The sequence below is a fragment of the Chrysochloris asiatica genome, unplaced genomic scaffold (assembly GCF_000296735.1).
Source record: "Chrysochloris asiatica unplaced genomic scaffold, ChrAsi1.0 scaffold00028, whole genome shotgun sequence".
Classification (NCBI taxonomy): Eukaryota; Metazoa; Chordata; class Mammalia; order Afrosoricida; family Chrysochloridae; genus Chrysochloris; species Chrysochloris asiatica.
The window spans coordinates 13,050,297-13,074,636 of NW_006408546.1; the positions used below are offsets into that span (position 1 = coordinate 13,050,297).

Below are 24,340 nucleotides of genomic sequence, written 5' to 3' on the forward strand. Positions count from 1 at the left end.
TGCTAAGTGCCGTCGGGTCAGTTCCGACCCATAGCGACCCTTTAGAGGGTTTCCAAGGAATGACTGGTGAGCTTGAACCACTAAACTTGCAGTTCAAACCGACTGTGCAGTCTAGCGTGTTAACCCACAGCGCCACACCAGGACTCCAGAAATTAACTGTAGGGAAGATTAATTAAATGGTTTCTTGTACTATTCTTACAATGCAGTATATTAAATTAACATGATTACAATAAATATTCTGGAGAATAACTTTTTGCTAATATGGATATTTTGACAGACAATTATTCCTCATCTCATAAAAGCCTTAGAGTTAGAAATAACTACAAGTGTCAAAAAAAAGTCCACAATTTCAACAGCAGCACACAACGAATTAATGTATCCACCAATTCTGTAACTAAGATTTTACAAGGTCAAAATAAACCACAATTTTTTAAACAATCAGGACAATTTTGAGGACTTTTTTGGTTGGAAATAGCTTAAGGAAGAAAGAACAGCTCAAGGTGTAACTGAAAATTCATTCTGTATCCTTTATTAGACTGTGAGCAGTAACTTAAACAAAGATAGTAACTTATAACTAGAACAATTAAAATAAAAATCCTAGAAACTGCAAAATATTAATCAAGGGCATTACAGGTAACGTAAAAAGCTTGCAATCTGGTGGAGAGGAAGAGATTGGGGTTGAAGAAGAATTCTGAGAGGTAGTAATGCTTACACGCAGACCTGAAGAGCTGAAATTTTCCTGTCAACTAACAAAAACCAATTCTTCTAATTATTTGTTTGACCACAGTTATTTAAAATTCATTAGAAATTAATACATTCATAAAATTGGAAATGTTTCTCACTCTTTTTGTTGCATTATTCATTAGAGAAAAGAGTGAAAAAATAAACAGAAAGGCACTGTATCACTAAAAGTCTAAAATTGTTGTTATTGTTAAGTGCTGTTAAGTCAATTCTAACTCATCACCACCCTGTATACGGTTTCCAAGGAGCAGCTGGTGGGTATGAACTGCCAACCTTGTGGTTCATATAGAGCAGACTAAATGACTACCTCATCCAATATTAAGGATTCATGAACTTCAAAGAAAAATATCTATAACAATTGGAAGACAGTATTTTTCTTGAACTAATTTTCTAAAGGTTTCAGTTCTCTCACTAAATCTACTCCTCTCTTCCATACTTCTCTCTTCATTTGAAATTCAAATTTAAAGGACTGATGAAGCTTCTCAAACTATCCTCCAAGTATCACAATGGTCTCTCCAGATTTTCTAACCTTTTTCTGCTCTAAATAAATTCTTCAGTGTTACATTCTAATTTACTAATTGTCTTCTCAATACTCTATAAAATATTCTGTTTGTGAAATATATTTTTATTTCTAAAATATGTTTCAAAAATTGTATTTTTATATCCATTTGTTTTTATTACATGCCTTTTGTTTGTTGAAGAAACTAGGTCATTTGGTCTCTAAGAATCTCCCACATTTTGTTTGATACCATGATGATTCAAATGACACATTCTTCTGTCTTCCATTATTTCCTGTAAGATCTAGAAGTGCAACAGGTTCAAATTCTGTTTCAAGTGTGTGGGAGCGAAACTCAAAGTTATACCTGTACAATGTTGTTGTAAAGTGCCACTGTATTGGATCTGGTTTGTAGCGATGCTGTATAGATTTACCAAGGAGCAGCTAGAGGCTTTGAACTGCTGACCTTGTGGTTCGAAGTCCGGTGCTGATCCTACAGTGCAACACTCTACATTTGTTGTTGTGATGTGCTGTGGAGTCGGTTTCAACTCATAGTGACCCTTTACAGGGTTTCCGAGGCTGTAAATCTTTACGGGAGCAGAACGCCTCATCTTTCTCCCGCGGAAGAGCTGGTAGTTTCAAACTGCTGATCTTGTGGTTCACAGCCCGATCTGTAACCACTATGCTACCAGAGTTCATTCTATATAGTACCTTCTATTTCCAATATGTACATATAGTAACATCTCTAATAGATAAAGCAGATTAAGGGATACATGTAAGAAGACAATTACTGATGCCCATAACACACTAATCACTTTTTGTTGGTAAATTACACTGTCAACTATACTTGAACTCCTGTTTTGAGTTCTTAAAAAGTGTTAATAGTAAGCTGTGACATATCCAATATGTAAAGACTTGAGTATATGAAATATAACATAAATAAACAAAATAACAATAAGAAATTAAAGATTATAGCACGTTGAAAGTTTTGGCAAGTCTCTATGGAGGTGAGTTACTAATAAATGTTGCTTTATTTTGGTGTTAGAGAATAAATGAAAATGATTAAAAATTGACATGAATTCTGTACATAAGGTTGTACTGCAGGGCCAACATAGACAAGATTTATTGCTCTCACCTGAAAAAAGGAAAAATATGTAGAGAAGGCATTTTTTAACTGCTTTTAAACCACACAGAGCAGGAGAGTGTTATGGACTAAAATGCATTCTCCCCAAAATATGTGCTAGAGTCCTAAAACGTATGTCTACAGAAATAAACTTGTTTGCATGCAAATAGGGTTTTCTTGATATGTTCATAATATTATACTCAATAAGACAAAATAAGGGGGGTGAGATAAAGCAGAGTGTTGCTATATGATAAGTAATGGACTGAAAACCACAAAATCCAAAGTTTGCGCCTGCCAGTCACTCTGTGGAAGATGAAGCTTCTGTTCCACAAAGATTCAAAGTCTCATAAATGTGATATAGGGTTGCTATGACTCAGAACTGACTTGTGGGCACTTAACAGCAAAAATAACAGACCTTGAATTTGGACACTAGCTTCCAGAACTTTGAGAAAATAAATTTTCATCATTTAAAGAAACTGACTTACTGTAGCACTATAGGATCAGGACTGGAAGGCTAACCACAAGGTCAGCAGTTCAAATCCACTAACTTCCTTGTAAACACTACGGAAACAAGGTTGATATGACTTGGAAGTGACTCTAGGATACTTAACAACAAAAATGTAATAGTATTTGTGTTACGTCAGCGCTAGAAAACAAAGCCATATCATAATCTCTGAGAGGAGTTAACAAATGAGTAGAGTTTTAAGACTGCCCAAGATTATTGCCTAGAGATTCTGAAGTGAGCCCGAGTATGTCCCTGAGGTTAAAGAGAAAACCTGGGATGGTTTAGTGATGTTATGGTAAATAGAAGGAATTCTGGTGGTTCTGTGGTTTAAGCACTGGGCTACCCAAAATGGGGGGCTACAAAGTTAAGAAGTGACTGGCTTACAAGCTTTCAAGAGGGAGCCTAGATCCAGAGGGTATGGAGGAAGGCAGACTCTCCACAGATTATTAGCCAATCTGTCTTGTAGGGGCTGATGAAAAGAGATGGGGATGGTGCTCATGTGGCACAATAGTGAATGATCGCTATTAGGACTGAATGTGAGGGTTGGAAATGTAAAAGCAGACATTCTGTAGCAAAAGGAGGGGAGTGGCTGACGTTCCTGTCCAGGAGTGGAGGTCCCTGGGACCATCAGGGGAGAAGAGTGGTATGTGAGACCTTACCCAGAGAAGCAGTGACGCCAGAGATGGAGACAGAGATGATGACATGGAGAGAGGGAATGGTTGGGGACTCTAGACCCAGAGAGGGAGTGGCGCTTTGTGCTGATGACCAGGGGGAAGGCTTGCAGGGAAGGGTATACCCTCTGGTTGTTCGATGATACATGGAGGGGATTGTAACCACGGCAATGAAACGATACACGATAGGATGAATGTAAAGCTAATGTTCTCTCATATAAACTATCACATAATTCACAATAAAATATCTAATAAAAATAAAAATGTAATTTGACTGTATTCCAGTGCAAAAAATAAAATTATGCATGGAAAAAAAATTGGACATAACAAAATAAAAACTACAATGTCTGGCAAACACTAAAAATTATTTAAAAATTTAAAAGTAATCCAACCTGTGAAAACGCAATATATGCAGCACAAGATATGACACAGATTATAACATTGATTTTTTTTTTAAAAGGAATTAATAATGTTGTAATAATAAAGAATATATGGTAAAAAGGTTAGAGGAAAACTTAAACATATTATACAGATAAGGAAGATACTAAAAAAACACGAAGAAAACTACACAAAACAACATTAAAAAAGACACTGGTGAACGGATGAATGGTAAGAAACAACGTAACCATCTTGAAACTCTGTCAGCAAATTTGACAAAAGAGGTGTCCTCCAAGGAGTTGTCACTCTCCCCTTTCAGTGTGGGGTGGGTACTGAAGATCCCAGGCCACTACGCCACAGGACACCCCCAGAGCCTTGGGATGTAGCAAGGAGGACTGTGGCCCTATCTGAGCCTGCCCACCTGAGCGGCCTGTTTACCACCACAGGGAAATCTCTACCCTAACTCCTCAAGGGCTGAGAGGCCACCACCTTTCCCCAAACTGAAGCTGCCGGAAATTGAGATACCACCGTGATGTCTTCCTACAAAGGATCTGTGGTGGTACAGGGCAACGGGGCATCTGCCAACAACAGGGAAACTGACACGGTGGAACTTGCTGAACTGGGACTCTTGCTAGAAGAGAAGGGCAAACAGGTAATTGCCAACCTAACCCAAACTGAAGAGGAGAAAACATGTCCAGTTCTCCAGGAAAAAGAGGAGGTGTGGGCCCTGACGCTTCCTCTGGAAGCCCACCACACAATGGAGAAGACAGAGGAATTTGTATAAAGGTCTGAGAAGGGCATTGGAGAGTCATCCCATATGATGTGCTCTCTGACTGGCTGAAGGACAATGACAAGCTGCTGTATGGCCACAGACAACCCATGCCTTCCTTTTGAGCTTGCTTCAAGAGCATCTTCTGTATCCATACAGAACTGGCAATATCTGGACCCAACTGCTTGGTTTTGTGCTGTTTCTCTTTTTGGTAATCTTGACCGTGTTCAGATAAAATATGTAATTCATAGCCCCTCTAGAGGAGGTGGTTTTGGGGATGTTCGTTCTGGGTCCAGTGCTTTGCCTCAGCTTCTCCTGGCTTTTCCACACTGTCTACTGTCATTCAGAGAAAGTCTCTCAGACTTTTTTCCAAACTGTGACTATTCAGGGATTGCGCCACTGATCATGGGGGGCTTTGTTCCTTGGCTCTATTACTCCTTCTACTGCTCTTCACGGCCACGGCTCATCTACCTCTTCGTTGTCTATGTCCTGGGCATTTCTTTCATCGTTGTGGGACCAATTTGCCACTCCTAAGCAGTGGCAGACGGGAGTATGAGTGTTCCAGGGACTTGGCTTGAGTGGGGTTGTGCCAACCATGCACTTCACAATTACCGAGGGCTTTGTCAAGGCAAAAACATGGGCCTAATGGGCTGGTTCTTCCTTATAGCTGTGATGTACATCACTGGAGCTGGCTTGTATGCTGCTGGAATTCCTGAGCACTTCTTTCCTGGAATGTTTGACATATGGTTCCAGTCTGATCAGATTTTTCCATGTCCTGGTGGTTGCAGCAGCCTTTTTATATGCTTCCATAGGGTCTCCAACATTCAAGAATTCTGTTATGGCCTAGAAAGTGGCTGTACTGATTACTCTCTTTTCTAAACCTCACCAGATGGGTGGAAGAGGAACTTCCCAAGTGTCTTTTTTTTTTTTTTTTTTAAAGATAGACCCATGGATTTAATTGGACAAGTACAAAAATGTTGTAATACAGTTTCAGATTTGGTATTATAACTAAATGTAAAGAAACTACCACTGACTAAATTTTGGTATAAAATCAGAGAAAAATACCTAAAATTATCTGAAACTCCTTCTTTTTCCAGCTACTTACCTATGGGAGGCCAACTTTTCTTTCTAGACTTTGTCCAAAACAACAGATTTCAATAATACATTGTAGAAGCAGATATGAAAATTCAGCTGTCTTCTATAAACCCAGCTATTATAAATTTGAAACACTGCTACTCTTCTCATTAAGGTTTTTGGGAAAAGGTTACATTTTCTTAAATAAAAATGTTATGCTAATATGCAATGGGTTTATTATTATTTGTAAATGAATTATTAAATACCTCCAGTACTTCTGATTTTCATATGGTAATCACCAATGTTGTTGTTGTTAAGTGCCGTGGAGTCAATTCCGACCCATAGCAACCCTGTATAGAGTTTCCAAGGAGCGACTGGTGATCAATAGGTATCCATATAAACAAAGTCAGCAGTTCAAAACTAGCAGAGGTTCCGTGGGAGAAGGATGAGACTTTCTGCCTCCGTAGAGATTTACAGCCTTGGAAACCCAATATAGGGTCGCTATGAATCAGAACCAACTCCATGGCACATAATCACCACCACTACCATCCATATAAACAAAAGCTATTTTGGGTTTCTCAATTAATTTTTAAGACTGTAAAGGAAAACTGAAAACAAAAAGTTTGAGAACTGCTGATTTAAAAGATATTTGGGTTCAGGCTCAGCTCTCAAAGTCAGGTCAGGTAACAGGATTACAGTTCTCAGGAAACATGGTATTAGAGTTCAGGTGAACTATAGACACAGTTCATATGGTATTGGTTTTGGTACTGTTTGAGGTACTTCAAAATGCCTGCATTCAGATGCAGCCTGAGAATGCTGGCATTGACAGTTGGGCATTAGAACTAGAGGTTATTTGCATTAGTTCTCTAATGCTGCAGTAGCAGAAATTCCACCGTGGATTCCTACAATAAACAGAAATTGATTCTCTCGCAGCCAAGTGCTTATAAACTAACTTCTTTAGATAGCTCTTGAAAGAAAGACTGACAGGAAAAATACAATACAATAGAGGCAGACCGACTGTTACTACAAGAAAAAGCAAGTTGCTTACCCAAGATTTATCAAGGCAAGTGGCTGGGTCTCCTCAGTGCAAACACCCTTACAAGACTAAGACTCAATGGGAATACTCACTATGATTGGTGACCATGTTTGTCACCGAGAGGGGAAGTGAGGGAAAAACAGCAATGAAGTGGTGAGCTAAGCGCTACAACGTTCAATTGACTCCTGTGAACACAGGTGGAGACCTGGATGGCTAGCAGTGTGGCAAGACCTGGGGACCCTTGGGCCCAGAGTCAGTGACATAGCCACAGAGGACTAGAGTGGAGAGTGAAGCGTCTAGCTGATAAGAAGAGAGGGCATATGCATAAGAACACCCACACTTTCATATTATACCCACTTGACTGGCTTCATTGACTGGATGATCAGAGTTTAACTAGAAGAAGAAAGAAGAGGGGAGAAAAAAAGAGTCATCTGATACAACTTGATGAGAACTTGACTTATACCTATGGATGCAGTACCTCAAAAGAGTAAACAAATCCTTATAGCAAGGATCATTCCCACCCCCTCCACACACAAAGTAGACAAGGATGGGCAACTTGGACATTGGCTACCCAAAATGCGGGGAGGGGGATGAGACTACAAAGGCAAGACATGACTGGCTTATAAGCTTTCAAGAGGGAACCTAGATCCAGAGGGTGTGGAGGAAGGTAGAATCTCCAGTGAATATTATCCAATCTGTCTAGGCAGGGCTGATGAAATGCAGATAGGTTTCTTGTGATACAGTAGTGAATAATTGTTATCAGGACTGATTATGAAGGTTGTAAATGTAAAGGTAGATGTTTTATAGCAAGGAGGGGAGTGATTAACTTTTCGGTCTAGGAGCGGAGGTCCCTGGGACCATCAAGGGAGAAGAATGGAGAGCAAGACCCCACCCAGATAAGTAGTGATGCCAGAAATGGAGGCAGAGACGATGACGTGGAGAGATGGAGCAGCTGGGGACATTAGACTCAGAGAGGGAGAGGGGCTGTGAGCTGACGACTGGGAGGCAGGCTTGTAGTGTATACCCTTTTTCTGGGTGATGATGCATAGAGGGGATTGTAACCGTGGCAATGAAACGATATAAGATAGAATGCATGTAAAACTAACGTTCTCCCATGTAAACTATCACATAATTCACAACAAAACATTATTTAAAAACTTTTTTGCTGAAGTGAGGAAGAGTCTGAGTTGTCTGTTTCTAGAAGAAACCTAGGAGAGAATTCAGTACGAAGTAAGCTTCAGCCCACTTTCATTCCACTGCACAATAAACTTTCTATTTCCCTAGCTATTAGGAGAGGGGATGATTTTACTTAGCCATTGCACTCCTCAGCAAGGCAACTTGTCCCCTCACAGAGACAGTACTTTGAAGCTCATGTTGAGATTTTAACCATTTTGGAAAAAAATAAAAGACTAGGACTCTTTAGAAATTATGTTTCTAGAAGAAAATGTCCTTCCCATACTCCCATCCATACTTTGTAACCTGGCTTATAACGGGCCATCTGTTTCTGAAGCACACATTAAAAAAAACAATTATAACCTGGTGTCATCTTTCTAGGGCTTGGATCTCCTTATACAGTGGGAAGAACAAAGCCATCAACTTTTACATAGCCCAGTTAATCATGGAAGTAGGTCCAGGCTTTAAATAACTAGAGTTTTAAGTTTTGTTTTTTTTTTCTTTTCTTGGCAGAGTAATGTAAAACTAAAATGAGAAGAGATACTTAATATTTAATACTAAGCTTTAAAAATAAACCTATCATTGCTATGTATCTTAATGCGGAGACTATGATGATAATAAAAGGAAGTACAGGAGACACTTGACATTCAAAGATTTAACAAAACAACAACAAAAAGGTGGCCTGGTAAAGCAGATTCACACAAGCAATGGAAAAGATGCAATTCATTCTTTCCCCCCATACTTTCTTGGTGACCACAGGAATGGCCAGCTCCCGCCCTCAAACCCTACTAACACAGACCCTTCTCCCAGGGTGTTTATAGACATGCTAGTGTGAAGCAGGAGCTGGCTGAACATCTTTGGTGTCTGTTTTCAGGCAAGTTCAGCTGCAAATTTACATCTGCAGAGCCTTCAGACCAGCACTTAATCTGTCTCCACCTGCCCTTTGATACTAGCAGATATTGAAGCCAGCTCCATCTAGGGCCTCCATGAACTACTTCCAGATTGGGTACACTGAATATAAATAACACCTAGACCAAAAGAACTCCACCCAGCACCAGGAAATCCACTGTCACATCCCTCCTGCACCCATTTTGTGAGTGCTCCTTGGCTTGCAGAAGCCCACCAAAATTTTTTCTCTTACATTCCAAAAGCTGCAACTGTTTTGTTTGTTTCGGTTCTAGGGTTTGGTTTTTCCTTTTGTTGTCTCACTGTCTTAATTTGTTTTAATATTTCTCCTCCTCCTTCTCCTTCCATTCCCTTTATTTTTATCCTTTCTATCTCTGCTTTTGGTTTTCTTCTTTTCTTTGATTTCTCATTACCCCTCTTCCCCCCCCTTTTTTTTTTCTCCTTTTGATTTTTCTTAACTACTCTCTATTCTCTCTTTTCACTTTTCCTCTCCTGGTTTCCCTAAGTTTATTAATTTCTTAATTTTATTTCTGCTCTTATTTGTTCTTCTGTAGCTCCATTTTCCTGTCCTTCTTTTCCCTTTTTAATTACTTTTGTGCCATTTTTATTTCTTCATTTTACTTACTTTTTTTTTAATAGTTCCATTTCCTTGTCCCTCTTTTGTGTTTATAGTTATTATAGATTTTTCTCCAGCTGCTGCTTGTTTTCACTTCTCTAATATTTTTATCATTGTTGGTTCCTTGTTTATTCTGTTTTTTTGAGTGTGTTGTGTGTGTGTGTAGTTTACACTTTCCCACCGACAACAACTGTGCTTATACAGCCCAGCCACAACCATACCCTCTGCAGCACAACCCAATGGGCAAGAGCAAATACAAACTCCTTTACTATCTGATCAAGATAGACAGCAGTCAACATCAGCCAAACTACAACCTAAAATGAGGTGGCACAAATGGAAAATGAGACAGGTGTACATGTTTCCGTTCTGTAAATACACCCACAGGAGACAGTGAGAGACTAAGAACACATCAACACACAGTCATCAGTGAAATACAAATCCGAAAACCACACAATACCCGGAGACAACACACAATGTTAACTCTCACATGAAAAAACATGAGCGAATAACGCAAATAAATGACCAGGATGCAGAGCCAGAAAATGTTTCTGAGGAAGAAAAGATAATGGAACTGGGGTTAAAAAAAAAAAAAAAAATCAAAATAATGATATTTAGGTACCTTCAAAAGATCGACAAAAAGATAGAGGAAAGTAAGGAAAAAATTCGAATTCAGGAAAATACTACAAGAGCAAACAGACAAGTTAAAAGCAAATTTTCAAACAATATAAAACTGGCAATTAGAAATCCATAAGAGTAATACTAGGATTTCATAAATGGACAATACACTGAAAGGACAAAAGAACAGATTCAAAGCAATGGAAGCCCAAATTAGTGAGCTTTAATTATAAATCTCTCAATACTAGTATGCTAGAAGAACAATCAGAAAAAAGAATGAAAAAATTCAAAGTAAAGTTAAGTCTTATGTGAGATATCATGAAGAGGAAAAACATGTGGGATACCATGAATTGGAGTGGGAGAACAGGAAGAAATGATAAAACACACAGAGAAAATAGTCAAAGAGTTACTGAAATAAAACTTCCATAACATTATGAAAGACAAGGAGATAAGCATACAAGAAGCGGAACGAATCCCCAACAGAATAGATTCCAAAAGAAAATCACCTAGATAAATTATAATCAAACTTTGCAAAACCTCAGGAAAAATGAAATGTTACCTAAAAAAGAGAACCAATAAAACTAAACTCTGATATCTCAGCACAAATTATGTAGGCAACAAAGCAACAAGATGACATATATGAAACTCTGAAAGAAAAAAAACTGCTAACCAAAACTCATATACCCAGCAAAAATGCCCCTTCAATATGAGAGCAAAATGAACAACTTGTAATGACTAGATCAACTTTACAAAAAATGTTAAAAGGTGTTCTTTGAACTGGGAACCAACAACAGCAAACAACAACCCGAGATTATCATACACAACACCACCACCTAGAACTCAATCCAGATTATGTAAGTATTTAAAGTAAACCTAAAAGACTGAAAATAGGAAGCTGGTAGTAATTATGTGCCATTGAGTTGGTTCTGACTCATAGTGACCCTGTGTAGGGTTTCCAAGGCAATAAACCTCATCTTTCTCCCAAGGAGCGGCTGGTAAATTCAAACTGCTGACCTTGCAGTTAAGCATCCCAGCTCATGACCAACGATGCTATCAGGGTTCCTTGAAAATAGGGAAAACAAGAGATAGAAATTCATAATTAAGTCAACTACAAAGCAAAAAGAGGGAATATTAGTGTTGTTGTTCTTCAGTGCCATCAAGTCAGTTCTGACCCAAAGGGACCCTGTATAGGGTTTACAAGGAGTAACTGGTGAGCTTGAACCGCTGACCTTGTGGTTCAAACTAACATTGCAGTCTAGCACCTTAACCCACAGTGCCACAGTAACAAGGAAGTCAAGAAGATTTCAAGACAAAGCAGGTTGTATTAAACAGTGAGAAAAAAAAAAAAAAAATCACAGGGTAAACTCAAAGAGAATTAATACACCTGCATATGAGTCCTGGTAAGTACCGGACTAAAAGTCGGTTTGAATCACAAAGTTGGCAGTTCAAACTCACCAGTCACTCCTTGGAAACCCTATATAGAGTCACTGTAAATTGTAATTGACTTGCCACTTAACAATAAGATTAAATTTTTAAAAAGAGAAATTCAGGAAGATTTAGTAAAGATTAACACAACACAAATGAAAATGAAAACAAAAACTATAAACAAAATGAACTCATGGCAGAAAATTATATGAAAAAAGAAATCAGCAGCAACTCAAAAAAAACACACAGCAAAATGACAGCAATCAATTCATACCTATCAATGATTAGAGTGAATGTAAATAGATTAAATACACTAGCCAGGAAACAAAGAGAGCACATTGGGTAAGAAAACAGGATCTTTTAATCTGTTGCCTACAATGGATACATTAAAAAGATAGAGACAGCCTTTTAAATGCCCAACAATGAACGGTTAAACAAACTTTAGTATACACACATAATGGCATACTATGCAATGTTGAAGAATAACTATGAATCTGCAGAACACTTCACAACATGGATGAACTTGGAGGACATTATGCTGAGTGAAATTAGTCATAAAAGGATAAATACTGTCCAAAACCTATGTCTAAAAAGCTAAGAAAAGGTTTTCTTGATAAAAGAAACACTATGATGGTTAAGGGAGAGGAGGAGCCAGAGAGGGAAAATTATTCATGGGCTATAGGATAGAAATGTTAACATGGGTGAAAAGCAGGCAATATACAAGATGGAGGCTAGAAGAGGAAAGATGAAGGTAGTGGGAAACACAGGGAGGAATTTAATAGTTAAAGTGAATAGAGGTAAATATTGCTAACTTTTAGTACATAGAGGGGATTGCAGTCATTGTAATGAAGCAAAGTAGATGCTTTGCCGAGTATAAAACTGAGGATCAGTGCTGTACAACACCTTTATTCAATTCACAAAGAAAAGGGTTTTTTTGGGTTTTGTTAAAAACATCTTATAAATGCTAAAAAATTTTAGTCTACAGACCCAAGAAACGTAGTAGAATAAACACAAAACGGTTCACACTTAAGACATACAATAGGTAAACTGTTGAAAGCCAAAGAAAAGTGATTCATAATATATACGGGGAAAAAAAGGGTCAAAGAGTGATTTTTCAGTAGACACAGTAAAGGTCAGCTGGCAGTGCAATGACATGTTAAAACTGTTGCAAGTAAGAAAATAACAGAAAAACTAAGAATTCTACAACCAGACAAATTATCTTTCAAATACGCAGTTAAAACAGTTTCCAGGTAAAGAAAGACAAAATTTGTTGCTAGCCGTTCGCCTTATAAGAAATATTAAAGGCAATTATTATAGTTTTAAGGAAGTAACACTAGGGAATTTCAAATAAAAAAAAACTAAACAATGCAAGAGGGTAAGTACAAAAGGTTATATAAATATATATTTTTTCTTCTCTCATATAGCCTATGTTCATGGGTTGGAAATTTAGTATTATTACATTGCAATTATCTCCAAATAGATAAAATGGATTCATCCACAATTTATAGTGAGGATGACACTATGTAGTTTTTATCCCATAAATGCAAGATTAGGTTGACATTTGCAAACCGAGCAATTTAATCCACCCTCTTGTGGGCTGTCAAGTTGGCCCCAAATCACTGTGACCTTACACAGGGTTTCTGAGGTTGTAAAACTATATGAGAGTGGAAAATCTCATCTTTCTCCCTCAGAGTGATTGGTGGATTTGAATAGCTAACCATGCTAACAACACATAAGCCAACACTTCAATAGGGCTCCTTAATCTACCTTTTATTGAGTCTTAAAAAAGAAAAACAATGATTTAAATAGATTTTAAAAAGCATTTGACAAAATTCAATATCCTAATAATTCAACTCCTAATAAAAACTAACAGGAATCTAGGAGTGGAATCTTCCTCAGCCTAGTGAAGGTTTCTATAAAAAATTTACAGCGCAAATCATACTTCATGGTGAAAGACTGCACTTAAGATCAGAAACAAGGAGAATGTATCTGCTCTCATTTTCCAAAGCAATAAGATTAGCAATAAAAGGCATCCAGATTGAAGCAGTAGCAGCAAAACAGTCATTATTTGTAGACAGTTGACTTGTCTCTATTCGCAGACAATTTGATTACTGAAGAAGGTATTATAAAATCTATTAAAAATCTTTTCGTGATATTCTTTCTATATGCTAACAATGGACCCATTGGAAACTGAAATAAAGAAAAAAAAAGCTAGTACCATTTATTAAAGCACCAAAGAATAGAATATATTATCCATATTTGATGCAAGACCAGTACAATTAAAACTATAAACTCTTTCTGAGAGAAATTAAAGAGCACTCAAATAAATGGAATTTAAGTTCTGTGAGGAAAAAAAAAATCTTTAATTTAAATGTGTCTTTTTTGTGCAATGGGTTTCGTATTTTAAGTAACTAAGGAGCTCTCTGGTAGTGTAGTCGTTATGAATTGGGCTGAGAACCTCAGGGACAGCAGTTTGAAACTACCAGCTGTTCCATGGGAGAAAGATGAGGCTTTCTGCTCCCGTAAAGATTTACAGCCTCACAAACCCTGTACAGGGTCGCTATGAGTTGGAATCGACTCCACGGCACATAACAACAACAACAACATAGTTTAATTGGCCAACTAGCCTCAAATTTGACTGCAAACAGTGTTCATATTATCTCTCTTCCTAAGCACATTTAAGAAGTGTTGTTGTTGTTAGTTGCCATCAAGTTGATAGAAACCTTATGACCTTGTTATTGTTGTTAATTGCCATCGAGTTGATGACGACCCATAGCACCCTGTATAGGGTATCCAAGGAGAAGGTGGTAAGCTTGAACCACTAACCTTGCAGTTCAAACGACTTTGCAGTCTGACTCATTAGCCCACAGCGCCACACCAGGACCCCTTAGTATAGGACTAATTAATTCTCTGTGAAATATGTTCTTTATAAATGTAAGATATATAAAAATTATTTTCAGACACCACAGGAAGACAAAATAAACTCATCTGCAAAGGAGCATGACTAAAATACTGTGAGAAAGCTTCTACTTGCACAAGTATTTCTGATGATAAACAAGAACACTGAGTAACTGAATAATTTCAGGTGCACTCCTTTCTGACCTCTGTAATAACACTTTCACAGGGGTTTAAAAGAAAAACAGAATGTTGTTCAGTTTGTCCATAGGGTAAAATTACTACCACAAGGAAAGAAGTGGGATATTTAATTTTTTCACATGCCAAGATAATCGATGATTTTATATTAAGGTCACATTAAGTTAATACTATTTTATAATTCATCAGCATATGTAAGTAAGACAGGCTACTTTCAACAGTTTATATTCTGAATTTGGAAGGGCATGGTACTGGTAGTGGTGATTCAATTTCCTCCATAGATGTGAAATGACACGACGGATTTATACCCAAAGGCTTTTTCCAGTAAACCAACTAAACCAACACTAAAATATCATAGTTAAGAGTTTTCTAGTTTTATAAATAGCTAGAACCACAAACAAGCAATAATCATTTAAGTTAAGCTTCTTAATGATTTTTTTAAAATCCCTTACCGGTATCTATGCACAAATATACCCTTAAAAATAGAGTTCATCATATTTTCAATTTCATCCTGATTTTCTTGTAGCTGAAATGAGAAAACAAAACCAAAATATAAATAAATTAAAATACAGACCAACTGTATTTAATTTCTGTGTATTTTCACTTTGGTTATTTATAAATTCTTTTTCTAATTCACTGTGTAACAGATGTCTGAAATCAAATATATATTTCCATTATGTCCACAGCTTTACTATTCTAGCTTTATAACCTCTCATCAAACTCACTAACTTCCCTCACACTATTACCACACTCATCACATAAACTGAAAAGGAGGACTGGTATAAACAAGTGTGCCAGTCTCCTAGCTTCTAAATATAAACTTGTTTTGGGACAAGGTCACAATTTCTATGCCTCCTCTATGTAAACCAGGTCCCTGGCTTAGTTTTGTCTTTCTTTATAATTCAACAACCCTGTGACCATATTTATCATTGTAGAAAAAACTTCCAACTCCATTTGAAATATTCAAATTTGTACTAATCTGCATCAAATTAAGAGTCCTGGTGTGGCGCTATAGGATAAGTATTCAACTGCAAGATCAGTTTGAATTGCAAGGTTAGTGGTTCAAACTCACCAACTATGTATTAGAACTGACTCAACAGCACTTAACAACAACATACCAGACTACCCTGCATTACTGAGAGTAGCCCAAGTTCCCAAGATGTTATTGTTGTTAAATGCTGTTGGGTCAAATCGGACGCATAGCCACCCTGTACAGATTTCCGAAGAGAGGATGGTGAATTTGAACCGGCAACTGTGCGATTCAAATTGACTTTGCAGTCCAGTGCATAGACAGGAGATATTAATACAACACAGTTAGAATCCTAACCAATAGTGGTACAGTTTAGCAGTAGCATAAAACGTCACAGCAAGCACATACATACATTTCAGGCAATACTACTGCTCACAGTTAACATTTGAGTTTATTCACCGGTCCAAAAGCAACAAAAGTCATGATACAAAATGGAATTCACAGTGGCTTTTTTTATTCTAAGCTGTCCTATAATTTACTGTACAGCAATATTCAGTGAATTTTTACTACATGCAAAAATAAAATTCCTACACACTTACTCATTTCAAGTTTTACTGAAATAAGCTTGGAAATATTTTTATAGTTGTTAAGTGCTGTTGAGTCGGTTCTGACTCATAGCAATGTTTTATAGGGTTTCTGAAGATTGGCTGGTGTGTTTGAACTGCTGACTTTGTGGTTCAACTCGACATTGCAGTCCAGTGCATTACAAATCATTCAAATTACTGAAACTTATGGAATGTTTTAGAAATAAACATTTCTTGCATTTATTAGCCAAAAAATAATTTTAAACAGATGCATATATTTTGCTAAGGAGCCCTGTTAGCATTGGGCTACTAACCACAAGGTTGGCAATTCAAATCCAGAATGGAGATGCGACTTTCTGCTCCCATAAATATTTCCAGCCTTGGAAACCCTAGACAGGGTCACTATGAGTTGGAACCAACTAGACAGTACACCACTATCACTACCACGTTTTGGTTACCAGTGCTCACTGAAGCACAGTTCCAAAATTTACTTTTATAATATTTTGTATACAACATGACTAAAAATTGAATCCTAAGTTTGCTGTGTTTTGTTGCCTTGTAACCCATTCTTCACTGGCAACAGCTTATTTGCAGCAATGTATTATTTTTTTTATTTTCCAGATTAACATAACTGTAGATCTAAATTTTAACTTCCTATTGGACAAATTAACATTTCTCAATAAAAATCCACTCAGAAATCACTTTCAACACATATATAACAATTTCATTTAAAACAGAGGCAAACCTTATAGATCAGTTTATAGTAGTTTTTGGTTTTCTCCAGAAAAAAACAGCACTGTAGAAAGCCATTTCTGACATTAGCATGTACCGTACTCTTTAAGTCCACAGCCTGACAACCTATCTGAGTTAACTACCCCCAGATCGTCTTCTTCCAAAAATTAGATTGTTCTGTGATTCCTTACTGCCATTACACACTTATTCACTGGCTAAACATTCTCATTTCATTGGAAATTTTTGAGATTAAATAATCTAACTTTTAAGAAAATATTTTTAAAACACACACAAACCTTTAGTGAGAATAAAACACAATCAACATGGTGTATTTGGGGTCCCTGGATGGCACAAAGGGCTAAGTATACTTGATTGCTAGTAGATAGGTTCGTCATTTGAACCACACAGAAGCGCTTCAAAAGCCAGCTTTGGTTGGTGAATAACTTCCTCAAAGCCACAATCTTGAAAGCCTATTGAACAGTTCTACTTTAAACACATGAGGATGCCATGAGTCAGAATTAACTTCATAACAACCAACAGTAACATACTGTTGCTGTTGTTAAGTGCCGTCGAGTCGATTCCAACCCATAGCGACCCTGTATAGGGATTCCGAGGAGAAGCTGGTAAGCTTGAACTGCCAATCTTGCAGTTCAAACGGCTTTGCACTCTGACGCATTAACTCACAGTGCCACACCAGGACTCCAACAATAACATATATATTATACATATATGGAACATGAAAAACAGTTATATGAATCTAACTTACCTCTTTGCGCTTCTGAAGTAGTAATTCTAACCTTTCATTGGCCCTCTTTCCAATCATTTTATTTCTTTCAGCTTCATATTGTCTCTGTGTATTATCCTGATGAATACTGAGGTTTAAGGCAACATTCACCAGGGCAGTCATGAGCTTCATGGCTATGAAATAAAGGAAGACTTTCATCATTTACCTATATAACAGACAATTACTTATCCAAAGTATTAATACATAAAACAAATGCGTGAAAGAAACAGATCAATGCTATGTTTCATAACTGAGACAAAATTTAAATAGTAATAATAATAATTTTAAAAAAATGAATTGAGTTTGCAACATAATTTCCTCTGTCTCACTGTTCTCTAAGCCTGACTTACTGATACACCCCAATTAAAACATCCTTGGTCCTAATTACATATGAAAAAAAATTAAGGCACTTCCTCAACAGCCCTTCTCGACACACCCAAACATACACATCTTTCAAGCCTAGACCCTTTGGGACCAGTAGACCTATGTATAGAATAGCTTCCTTAATATCTTTACTTAGATGTATCAAAATTGTCTGAGATGTTACAATCAATCTGTGAGATCTTTACTTCCCAAGATGGCCCTCTTCCCAGCATTACCCACCACAGTGAACTGCACAACCTACAAGCACTGAAATACTGGCCAACCCTACCAAATTCAGTAAGTTCATTAAAAAATGTATTCTGGTAACTTCCATTTGACCTACCTTCACCAGTCAAAATACAAATGCACTTAAAAAACTTTTTATTGTGAATTCAGTGAAGGTATACCCAACATATCATAAGTTTTACATTCAGCAAATCATATATATACCTCATTTAATTTCAATGATTGCATAGCCCTCAATGCAACAACAGTTATCTTACTTTTTGTTTCCATTTCACTTTCTTTCCCAACCCTTCTAAATTTTGTTCTTAAATGCTGCCATGTCAATACTGAATGGTTGACAATTCCATGGTGTGCATACCTCACTAGTGTCCTCTCCCTATATACCCATATCCTGTGTGGCTGAAAACTGAACCAGGAGGGTGAATTCAGTCCCAGACCTGGAGAGTGACCAAGGGTCATACTCTCAGGTTCCATCAGTCTCTTTCTGAACAGTAAACCTGGTCTTTTTTATATTTCTGAGCTTTGCTCCAAATTTTTTCCCATTCTATTCATGTTTTCCAGTGACAGAAATGAACTTTTAAGTGTTCATTTACATTTTTAAAGCTTGTGAAATTATTTCAAACTTCTGTTACAAGTTCTCTTAGCAACAGGAATGAGCAAATCTCAAAATTTTATCTCTCCATTAATATTTATTTGCATTTCTGAGACCATTAAAGTGCAGGAAACAGTGATGAAAGAGTTAAATGAGTTTTCACTTTTATTTACTTTTTGGTTATACATCTGTTCAGTTATAAAAAAACTTAACAATTCAATCTTAGGGGAAAATTCATTTATCTGAAAACCTATTCTGACCAATCGTGCTCACTTAGCTACATATATACACACATGCTGTATGTATATATTTATCTATCTATGAATGAGGGTAAGTAAAAAGTATTGCTATTAGAGTTCCAGTTCATACATATATGCATACGTTTATTCCAAACAAAATGTGTTTAAACACATCTTTCATCAGTAAATGGCTGCAGACACTTTTGATCAGTAAAAATATCTATTTTAGTCTTCGTGTATCTTCAAAAAAAGATCCAAACAATACAGTGGCTTTGAAGGGGCTGCTAGGGCAGTTCAATTCAAGGCAGAGAGAATTTTATGGTGACTGCTTTATGGAATTCCAAAGAGATAATCCTGTTGATTTTCTCAAAGCTTGCAGGATGATGATTGGGGGTTTATTACCAAGAAGTTTTAAGAAAACTGAAAGCTATATTGGTGAGAAAAAGGCTAGGAAGAAGTTGTATCCAGGAATTTGTTTTTTCCCACCATGACATTTACTTATTCTTTGAAAATAGTAAGGGCTGTCCTGTAAGAATTTCCTCGGGAAACCTTAGCCCATCTGCCCTATAAGTCTTAATCTTGTCCCATCAGATTTTTTCTAGTTCTCAAAATTCAATGAACATTGAAAGGAATACAATTTGAGCCCTTGAGGATGTCAAAATTGCTGTTTTGATGTGGCATAAATCAAACAGCACAAAATCCTTCAGGGAAGGGTTGTTGTTGTTAAGTGGCGTCAGGTAGATTCTGAACCATGGCGACCCTGTATAGGGTTTGCAAGGAGCAGCCGGTGAGCCTGAATCACCGACCTTGCAATTAAAACGACTTTGCAGCCTGATGCATTAGCCCGTGTGCTGCCCCAGTGCAGGCAAGGGTGTGGAGATGACGGAGCCCTTTTACACTGCTGGTGGGATTGTAAAATGGTACAACCACTCTGGAAAATGGTAAGGTGCTTCCTCAAAAACTGAGTTGGAATAGAAATATCACACGATGCAGAAATCCCTCTACTTGGTATATAACCTAGTGAAATAAGAGCTGTGACAAACAGATATGTGTACACCCATGTTCATCACAGTACTATTCATAATATCAAAAAGATGGAAACAATCTAAATGTACATTAATGAAAGAATAGATAAACTTTGGCAAATACACACAATGGAATCCTACATATTAAAGAATAAGGATGAAACTGTGAAACACCTCATAACATGGATGAACTTGAAGGATATTACACTGAGTGAAATTGGTCAATTGCAAAAGGACAAATATTGTATTGTAATTACAACTATTGTAAAACATCAAGAAAAGATTTCTAATACTAAAAGAAACATCATTTGATGCTTACCAGGGAAAGGAAGGGGGAGTAAGTCATTGAACAGAGGATTAAATGCTGTGGAGTTGCTTTTGATTCACAGTGACCCAGTATAGGGTTTCCAAGGAGTGGTTGGTAAGTTTGAATAGACAACCGTGTGATTAACAGTCCAGGGTTTATCTTATAGTGTCACACAAGGACAAGATGGTAGACCTTCAATATTTGAGGTGATGGAGAAAGCAGTACACAATATGAAGGAGGGAGGCAGCAGAATGATGAAGACAGAAGCAGACATGGGGAGAAGTGGAAGAATGAAAGAGGTAAGAGGTACATACTGTTATATACACAAACCTTCAATAATAATAAGCTATGGTTAGAAATATGTATAGATATACAAATTGAAGAGTTGTGGGAGGGAGAGTGGGAGTACAGCCACAAATAAGGTTCAACGGAAGACATTTAATGGGTATTTACATTAATGCAAACAAATCCATAAATGTGGTGAAACAAACAGATGGAAAATATATGCAACAAGGTCACCTGGCATAGCATCGTTCACAAGACAGTGTTCTACAACCTAATTCAGTGAGTAGTGACTGCGATCTTAAAACTCATGAGTGGCAACTAATGGTCTCTCTTTGCCGAAAGAATAAAAGAGTGATTAAAACTGAAGACACCTTGAAACAATTAGTCCAAAAGACTAATAGAACACAATCTATACGATTCTGAGAACAGAATAACTAGATGGTGCCCAGCTATCATGAACACCTGCTCTGAAAGGGGTCACATTAGAAAGTCCTGGCCAGAATGGGAGAAAATGTGGACAAAACTTATTCTTAGTAAGTCCTGGAATAGGTTTTGTCCTGGTAATGTAGTGGTGGCTTGTGAGTTACTGTGATTCTGCAAGCTATACCACCGGCAGGGTCACCCACGGTGGACAGGTTTCAGAAGAGCTTTGAAACGAACACAGACTAGGAAGAAGGAGAGACTAACTACTTCTGAAAATGTAGTCACTGAAAACTATTTGAATAGCAGGAAAACACTGTCAGATAACAGTTCAAGAAAATGAGTCCCTCAGGTTAGAAAGCACTCAAAATGCAACTGGGGAAGAGCTGCCTCCTAAAACAGAGTTGATCGTGATGATGTGAATGGAGTAAAGCCCAAGAGAGTAGAGCCCGAGGGACCTTCATCTGCTGACAGAGCAGAACTCAAATTGAAGAGAAGCAACTATATATATCCATTAATAATTGGAACATGGAATGTAGAAAAATTGGAAAGTGTAAAAAATGGAATGGAATGCATAAACACTGATATCTTAGACATTAGTGAGCTGAAATGGACTGGTATTGGCCATTTTGAATCTCACAACCACATGGTTTACTATGGTGGGAATGACAAATTAAAGAGGAATGGTGATGCATTCATTGTCAAAAGAATATACCAAGATCAGCCATGAGGTACAATGCTGTGTGTGACAGTATAATATTATCCATGCACCTACAGAGAACACCAGTTAATATCACTATTATTCAAATTTATGCATCAACCACTAAATCCAGTGAGGATGAAATATAAGAATTCTATCAACTTCATTCTGAAATTGATCAAACATGCAATCAGGATGTATTGATGATTACTGGTGATTATAATGCAAAGGTTGAAAACAAAGAGGAAGGATCAGTAATTGGAAAATATGGTTTTGGTGATAGGAATAATGTTGGCCATAAAAATTCTGCAAAACCAATGATTTGTTCATTTCAAATACCCTTTTTAAACACCGTAAGAGACAACTATACACATAGACCTCATAAGATGGAATACACAGAAATCAAATTGACTACATCTGTGGAAAGAGACAGTGGAAAAGCTCCATAGCATCAGGCAAAACAAGAGCAGAGGCAGATTGTGGAACCAGCCATCAAGTGCTCATATGCAAATTAAGACGGAAACTGAAGAAAATGAAAACAAGTCCACAAGCGCCAAAATATGACCTTGAATATATCCCATCTCAGTTCAGAGATCATCAGAAAAACAGATTTGATACATTAGACACAAAAAACTGAAGACCAAAAGAGTTGTGGGATGACTTCAAGAACATCATACAGGAAGAAAGTAAAAAGCCATTAAGAAGACAAGACAGAAGGAAGAGATCAAAATGGATGTCAGAAGAGACTCTGAAACTGGGTCTCCAGTGCAGAGATGCTAAAGCAAATGGAAAAAATGAGGAGGTACAAGTGCTTAACAGAAAATTTCAGAGATCAGCTGGAGAACATAAAATCAATTATTATAATAAAATGTGCAAAGATCTGGAGTCAGAAAACCAAATGGGAAGAACACACTCAGCATTTCTCAAGCTGGGGGAACTGAAGAAAAAAAGTCAAGCCTTCACTTTCATAATTGAAGGCTTCTCTGGGCAAATTATTGAATGATGCAGAAAACATCAAACAAAGAAGGAAGGAATACACAGTCATTGCACCACAAGGAAATGGTTGATGTTCAACCGTTTCAAGAGGTAGCATATGCACCTTGAAGAATAACAAGGAAGCTGCAGCAAGCCACCTTATAACACGGATGAACCTTGAAGACATTGTGGTGGCTGTAACTCCGTACGGGAACAGAATACCTTACCTTTCTCCTGTGGAACAGTTACAATACCTTCCGGGTTCTTCCCTCTTCCTTCCCTTCAGCTCCATTTTGTCTGTTTACCCGCCAAATTAAGCTGTAAGGGGGGTGGCTTAATAGGCAACATGGCTTTTGATAGGAGTTAAATTACCCCAGCAATGACATGTGATCTCTTGTTGATCTCATTTTCTCTTCCTCTGCCATAGCTCTCCAGCTCGTCTTCACCCCGAATAAAAAAATCTCTAAACTGGCCATCTGCTGTGTGGTATAGTTGATGAGCTACGCAGGTTTGTTTTTTTAGTTTCAAACTGCTGACCCTATGGTTTACAGCCTGATTCGTAACCACTACGCTGCCAGAGCTCTTTTTTTTGTTTTTTGAGGACATTACACTGAGAGAAATTAGTCAGTCACCAGAGGAGAAATACTGCACAGGACCATTATTGTAAAAGAAGAAGAAAAAAAAAAATTCATTGCAGGTTACCTGGGTGTATGGTGAGAGGAGATGGGAGGGAACAGACACAGGAAAGTTGTCTTCTGGGGAGGGGGACATATACACAAGAAGGGGGAGGTGAATGGAAGAACAGTTTGGCAGGTTTGAGGCATGGTTTGAATGGTAAAAGAGGGGAAATAATGTTAATATGCTGGCTGTCTTTTGAATCTTGGTTTCCCTTTGCCTACTATTGTAAAATAGATGCTTGAAGGGAAGAGAAAGGAATAGCCAGAAACATCATCATAGAAAGCTTGTAAGTCCATCTTTAGCCTATAACTGATTGTTGGTCTTATTAAGTGCTGTCGAGTAGATTCCAACCCATAGTGACCATGTATAGGGTTTCCAAGGAGCAGCTGGTGAGCTTGAACCACTGACCTTGAAGTTCAAGCGACTTTACAATCAGACACATTAGCCCACAGCACCAGGGAATGGAATACCTAAAATGGGGCTAGGGCTTGCCCAGTGAAACAGGCTTCCTGCGGAACCTTTGCATTGCATAATCCTGATCCCTAACCAGAATCTTCTGAGGTGGGAAATTTCCACTTGCAATGACAAGCAGACCAGCCTGGAGTAGCTAGAAGAAAAGAAGATATTTCTTAAAAGAATGACCAGAAGGAAAATAAAAAACAATAATTGCAAGGCGGGGCTTGATGGCGGCAAGGGTGAAGGTGTAGTTAAGGTCACCGTCAGCAATAACTTGGAATTCCAGGCAAGAAAGAGGCAGGACGGGGCTCCAAGGCTTGGACCCACAGAGATAGGAATAGTTTAAAGGTTTGAGGGCTTATA

At 37.6% G+C, this 24,340-nt stretch overlaps 1 protein-coding gene and 1 pseudogene across 2 annotated transcripts in view; one reads left to right on the plus strand and one right to left on the minus strand.

The window, feature by feature from the left end:
• The window catches only part of STAG1 (stromal antigen 1), a 469,676-nt gene that overhangs the window by 237,634 nt on the left and 207,702 nt on the right, over nt 1–24,340 (minus strand). For both annotated transcript variants that reach the window (XM_006846604.1, XM_006846603.1), the window contains exons 7-8: nt 17,674–17,825; nt 15,074–15,147 (exon numbers count right to left, since the gene is read on the minus strand). In XM_006846604.1, the coding sequence (XP_006846667.1) occupies nt 15,074–15,147; nt 17,674–17,825 (226 nt within the window). The remainder of the gene's footprint in view (nt 1–15,073; nt 15,148–17,673; nt 17,826–24,340) is intronic.
• On the plus strand, nt 4,447–5,562 carry LOC102827730 (annotated as a pseudogene).